Raw genomic sequence first — 6,842 nt, forward strand, 5'->3', positions numbered from 1 at the left:
TGAGGGTCAGAGAGAGAGGGAGAAGCAAGCTCCCCACTGAGCATGGAGCATGACACAGGGCTTGATGCCAGGACCCCAAGATCATGACCTGAGCTGAAGGTACACTCTTAACAGGCTGAGCTACCGAGGCACCCATTGAGGTGCTTTCTTGTTGTGACTCTTATCTGATCTGTGTTCCCTTTAACCTGACCACGATATCTTTTTGTAATTTCCATGCTAATGTCCCCCCAGCAGAAATAGGGATGATACAGAGGTTCAGCAAGACTTTTTGATGGACTTCCTTCTCCTCTTAATATTTATTATTTCCTTAGGCCCTTCCACCTACTCCCATTGCTTCAAGTATGATCTGTCGTCAATTCTCAAGTGTACATTTTATTTGAGTATTAAACCCGTGTGTAGTAACCTGTGCTTACTATACAATTTTATTTGTGTTTCTCTTGAGTATTCAAACTCAGTACCTAAAAATGTACTTCTGATCTTCCCTCTAAGCCTCCATCTGTCCCAAGGTAATATTCTATACAGTCTTCAGATTTCAGATCATGGATTCTTGCATGAGATATAGGCTCCCTCACTCTTAATATGCAATGTAAGAACTCAGAGAACAAGAACTGTATCTGAATTATATTCCTAGTAAATAGCATACATTTAATCATTTATTCAATTTGTATTCAGTCATTGATTTCACAAACATTTATGGTCCCTACTGTACACCTACCACCTTTTGGACACTGGAAATACAACAATGAGCACAAAAGGCAAAAGTTCGTGCCCTTCTGCTCCTTATATTTTAGTGACTGTAGGCTGACTAAATAAATAGATGAGCAAAATATACAGTCAGTATATAGTGATTGATGCTGTGCAGAACAGGGAAACAGAGTGTTAGAACATCATCTGTGCTTTGGGGGAATATTGTTGGACACTATTTTTAAATACTGTGGTCAGGGAGACCCAAGGAGGGAACGAGCTATGTGGTCAGAGTAACAACAAGCAAAAAAGTCCCAGAGACAGTGGTTCATGTTTTTGAGAAGCTGTTAGGGAGGCAGCTCTGACTAAGGGACTGAAGGAAGAGATCCGATATGCAAGGAATCCCACCTACACAAACAAATTCCTCTCTCCTCTGGGCTTATTGACAAATTTTAACCTAACCCTTCTACATTGATTTTACATGTTTTTGGGTTTTCCACCAGCCCTTTTTGGGTAATAGGATCAAGATTTATGTATGTTAGAGTCTCATTTTCTAGTTCTGTGCTGGACATACCATAACTTTCAGTAAATATCTTTGAATGCCTGAGGGAAGGACTAAAGCATAATGGTTACTGTCAATATTTTTTAACAGTTGCTTTTTAATCTCATTTTACTTTTCTAAAGTCAATGCACTGTCAGTAAATACTGATGCTTCCTATCAGCCACACATCTTTAAATGAGTATTTATTTTCTATCACACTGACTCTAAAAGGGACTTATTCAGGAGCATACAAGGAGGTGTGATGCACAGTCTTCAGCATCAGGCTGGGGGAAGTAAGAGGGAAAGCATACAGTTCATATCTTCAGGCATGTCCAGAGAAAGGATTAGGACTGTAATTTTATCTCCAAGTCCCTGCCTTCCAATAGTGATTTTGAGTATTTGTGGTTGAGAGAAGTCAAGCTAGAGTACAATTACTTGCATCTCTCTACTACCCTTCTCAGTAACTTCCTAATTCCCTCTTTAATCTCCTGGGTTCGTATCCCATAGACAATGGGATTGAGAGCTGCAGGAATTACATGGTGTAGGACATTAAGTAAGATGGGAATATCAGGGGAAACTTTTTTCTTAGCCATGTGGGTAAAAACAAAAACCAGCAGGATGGTGCTAAAGAACAGGATGAGAATGAAGTGAGAGCCGCATGTGCTCAGAGCTTTGGCAGCTGCCCCTTTTGCCTTCAGTCTAAGAATGGCTCTTAGGATGAGGATGTAGGAGAGGAAGATGAGGACGAGGTCAGAGCCCAGAAGAGTCCAGGCTACAGTTAACTGGTATATTCTGTTAAGGGCAACATTATCACAGGAGAGCTTGGACACAGAGAGGTTGGCACAGATACAGTTCTCAATTATATTTTTTCCACAATAATGGAGCTGGGCAGAGAGGATAGGAATGAACATAGTAAGAAGTGCATTCCTTGCCAAAATAAACATAGCAGCCCTAGCTACAAATTGATCAGTGATGATGGAAGAGTACCTCAGTGGGTGGCAGATGGCCACATAGCGGTCATAGGCCATGACCATGAATGTGCAAGACTCCATGCCAAGGAAGCAATTCATGATGTACATCTGAATGAAGCAGGCAGAGAAGCTGATGGACCTGAGATCAAACCAGAAGATGGCCAGGACCTTGGGTATAACAGTCAGGCAGAGGACGATGTCCAGCAGAGAGAGGATGCTGAGCAGGTAGTACATGGGCTCATGCAGAGAGGCCTCCAGCTGGATGGTGACCAGGAGAACACCATTGGCCCCCATGGCCAGGAGGAAGAGGAAGCTTAGGGGCAGGGACAACCAGAACTTCCAGCTGGGAGACCTGACTAAACAATTCAGGAGGAAGTCGGAAACCACAACGGAGATGGTGCCATTTTGGTGCGCTGTCATATTTTGCCAAATAGTTCTACGGTTTTCCTTTAGTGATCTGTAAAATTGGGATACAAATGAAATATTAATTCAAGACACATGGATTTAGAGCCATTTGCTTCGCTGAGCTGAAACTTGTGAGTTCTAGCAGGTCATCCAGACCCATGTGAATCCACCTGTTTATCGTTTTTGCCATGTTCCTGGGATACTCCTATCACTTTAAGCAGTATAGAGGCCTGAAGAAATATGATTTGTTTATACATGTTTGATTTGATCAAAGTTTATTTTTAATAGGATTGTATATTCTTTGCAGAAATGAAAGAGTAGAAATTAATTAGTAAACTACTTTTTGACAGTTTTGTCCTCAAATTTGTATGTTTTACATGTTTTCTGTTTTTTATTCTTTTTTTTAATTTTTTTATTTATTTATGATAGTCACGGAGAGAGAGAGAGAGGCAGAGACACAGGCAGAGGGAGAAGCAGGCTCCATGCACCAGGAGCCCGATGTGGGACTCGATCCCAGGTCTCCAGGATCGCGCCCTGGGCCAAAGGCAGGCGCCAAACCGCTGCGCCACCCAGGGATCCCCTCTGTTTTTTATTCTTTAGTGACCACATAGACTACTACATGACAATTTTACCTTTACAATATGCATAGATAAGTGGCATAGCCAGGCCCAAATTAGGACTCAGATATGTGTCCCTAGTTCTTCATGCCACCTCCATTCTGACTTTCTGGAAGTACATTGCTTTAAATACAGATTTAAAAAATGATACTCTGGTAATAAAGCTTATCAGTCTTCATGATCCCTAAATAGTCATCTAAGGAGGGACATGTGGATCCTCCCAAATTATCATATTCACCCCCGTCTATATGTTTTCAGATTTGTAGGGTTCTTAACAACCTTAAAAGGAGAAGAAGCAATCTATATAGCTATGTGAGAGCCATATCTGCTGTGAAAATTCGATTTTTCTGCTTGAAATAGTGTGCGGGTGTTGAAGTGTATCTTTAAAGTTAGTACGTCCCCTTTTGTATTTTATTTTCCCATCTTAAATATAATGATCCAGGTACATATTCCTCTGCTTCTGGGGATAGTTCAATGTTGTCATGTTCTCTTATCACTTAACCTCCTCCCCTGGCATTCTATTAGGTGCTAGGATCACAGTATTGAAAAAGAAAGTGTCCTTACTCTCAGGAAGTAGAAGTAAAACCCATTCCGGGGGCAATGAGCAATAATAAGAACAAATGACAGGATCTTTCCCAAACTATGAAAAGAGTGTAGGGTTAGCTGAGTCACTGTATCATGGGCCATAGACTGGTGAGAAGGGATTGTAAATAAAGTGAAGTGGTCCTCTACTTTACATGAAGGGTGAAGGATTCTTAGGTTCTTGTCCCCATGAATTGTGAAAGAAAGTCAAAAGATGGCTGTAGGTTGGCAAAGGCAAGGTCCAGTTGTCTGGGATCCTTCACATCATGATGTCCATTGTAGATAAATCTGTGTACATGTACCAAGTCTCTGTGGTGTTATTTGTGGGTATAGACACCCTTTTTCATTTAGAGGTTTATGTACTTCCTTGTTTGTCATTCTTTGCTATGTATTATAAATGGCATATTAGTTTGGGAACTTTTTTTTATTTCCTGTAATTATACTTAAATACGCTAGGGCTTCATCCTGTTGAATTATTTGGCATCCAGTGAGATATGTTGTAATATCACATTCCTAATGAGAGAATTTATATCTCCCAATCTTATCCACCCATGCTGTATCACATTGATCTTTTGCCTGCTTGTATAGTGGGTGGGTGGGAGTAATTTCTAGGATTCCTCTGGATCTCAGGAGTAATTGTATGATAATTCTATGAAAAGAAAACAAACCTCAGCCATGATACAATGAATTGTTTTGACAACAGAATCTGATGGAGGAGAAATAGTATTGGAGTGGGGATAGGGTGGCAAGGAAGGAAGTTTTAATAAAACTGTGAACCCAGATCTGAACAATATTTTCATCCCTTTGGAAACACACTTCCTCTTGGAGTGGTTCAAATATACTTTTGTTTCTTTTTATGATTTTCTATTCTCCAAATGCAGTTCCAGTCCTGCTCAGCTGACTCTTGTTACATTCTGTTCATTAGAGAGACCCTGTTAAGAGCTGGGGTTTGTTCTCACAGAAGGGAGGAGAGGCATTCCCTTCCAGGGCTCCTTTCTTCACTTTTGATACTCTGCCTCCCCAGGCAAGAGTCTGTGTAGCTGGAGTCAGCAAGGCATGGCTCCTTCCTCATATGTAGAAGAGATTTAGATGGCTTTCCCATGGTTGTTCTCTTGGTATAATAGATACCTCAGTAGTAACTTTGGCAATTTGGGGATGAATTTTAAACATATTATTTCATTTGTGACTCACACCACTGTGAAGTAGTAGGATAAATTGACCATTATAACAATTTATCTTTTGAAATGGCAAGTTGAGATTCAGTGATTTTATGCATATTTACACAGTTTAATTAGTAGGGTTCAGATGTGGAAGAAATAAAATTTACATCCAAAGCGCGTGAATATATGAATATACCTGCGTTCTGGGTTACCACAGTGATGTAGCAATGGGTATCTGAACTGTCATTCTATTTTATATGTTTTATGTTCCCCTCTTTCACCTTCACCACCACCGCCCATGCACATACAATCCTTGGGCAGTTTTCCAAAAATCTGAAATTCTCCTTTTAAACACACTTACCAGTCTGACTCCTGCTTCCACTGCTCAGAGTCCAATTTTCTTCTTTCTTTCCCTTTATTTTGTGTATCTTATTATTATTTCCCTTCTAAGTAGCCACCCAGTCTGGGTTCAATAAAGATTTTAAATCAATTTCCATAAGCACAATCTTTGATTTATTTTTCTGTCACAAAACTGTATACCCTCCACTCTCCATGTCAGCTTATCTTGGCTATCCTTTGCCTTGTTTGAGTGTCTTACAAAGACTGGGAGATATGAAGATAAAAACCAAGGGAAAGGTGACATCCAGGCTTGATTGGTGACCAAAGGACCTTCTGTAAATCCTGGGCATCATGTTTATTCAACTCTATCTTTCCCTCTCATTCTTTTTGAATACTTTCACTTGTATGTTTGAGGCACAAATTAATAGCTCAACCTGCTCAACCCAGACCTTGACACAATGACCCTCAACATGTATAACAGCAGGCTGCCAAATTCCAAATATTCCATCTAAACCCCACTTTCATCATTTAGGTTTTGTCATTTGTATTTGCTCATCACAACCCCTCATCCTATTCTCCCAAATTTTTACATTTAATCCTTCCAAGACACAGCTCCAAATCTCACCAACTCAAAGAAACTTTCCTTTTCCAGAGCATTCCATGTAGTCTTGGATATAATTAGGGTGTTGTTGCATGGAAATAGAGGAAATCTTGAAATGACCTTTGGAAGACAGAGACTAAAGGAAGAACTGGTGATTCAGACATGAATGCTCATGGAGAAGTAACGAGGAAGAAGCATAGTTTCTTTGTCTCCTGAGGAACTTTGGGATAATTATTTCTAGCACCAGAATGATATTTCAGAGGACAATGTAAGGGGATTTTTTTATCTGTTCTTTCTGCTCATTGACTCTTCCTTTCTTCTCTCTTCTTTGGCATGTTCTCTTACATGTTCTTCAATCTCCTATTCATCCAATAAGCATTGAACTATCTACTCAGCCCTAGAAGCAAAGTAGCTGAAACCATCTATGTCCTTCTTCTCCTCTCCTGTTTTAACCTTGGATTGCAGTCAGAGCTAGGCAATGACAGCACTTGGGCTGAGGACCTAGCGCAAATGACTACTGGTTCCAGGTAGGGACGGGATGACAAAGCCAGTGAAGTTGAAGGGCAATGATCCAAGCCGAGACCCTGTAGGGCAAGCTTTTTCCCAGACTGCAGGATGGGCCCCAACATAGCACTATGGAAGCCCTGTTTGACCGAGAGGAGGGGTTGATAGGGACCACCTAACTCCATAAATTCAGACAGATTTGTGAGACATCTCTCTGAGGTATCATTTTAAACAACATTGATCTGAATGAATCTGTGACAGATACCTCTATGATCTGTGCATAATTTTCTGTTTTTCGTGGCAGTAGCTTGTAGAAATTCTTTAGATTGAGCTGAATCTGAAGAACTATTTTGGACTCCCGCTGACCGCCACTTGTGGTCTCTGTCCTCAATATCCTGAGTTATTTAGATTAAATAGAATTCCTATGATTATAGGAAT

At 40.5% G+C, this 6,842-nt stretch overlaps 1 protein-coding gene across 1 annotated transcript; it reads right to left on the bottom strand.

The window, feature by feature from the left end:
* Positions 1 to 1,656: 1,656 nt before the first annotated feature.
* Positions 1,657 to 2,616, bottom strand: LOC140615248 (olfactory receptor 56A3-like). Its single transcript, XM_072795166.1, has one exon. The coding sequence runs from the start codon at positions 2,614 to 2,616 to the stop codon at positions 1,657 to 1,659; it is 960 nt and encodes a 319-aa protein (XP_072651267.1).
* Between the last annotated feature and the right edge of the window lie 4,226 nt (positions 2,617 to 6,842).

This window comes from Canis lupus, chromosome 23, assembly GCF_048164855.1.
Source record: "Canis lupus baileyi chromosome 23, mCanLup2.hap1, whole genome shotgun sequence".
NCBI lineage: Eukaryota > Metazoa > Chordata > Mammalia > Carnivora > Canidae > Canis > Canis lupus.

Excerpts from the sequence above, each read along its gene's own strand:
- LOC140615248 (XM_072795166.1), bottom strand. The coding sequence starts at position 2,616 with ATGACAGCGCACCAAAATGGCACCATCTCCGTTGTGGTTTCCGACTTC.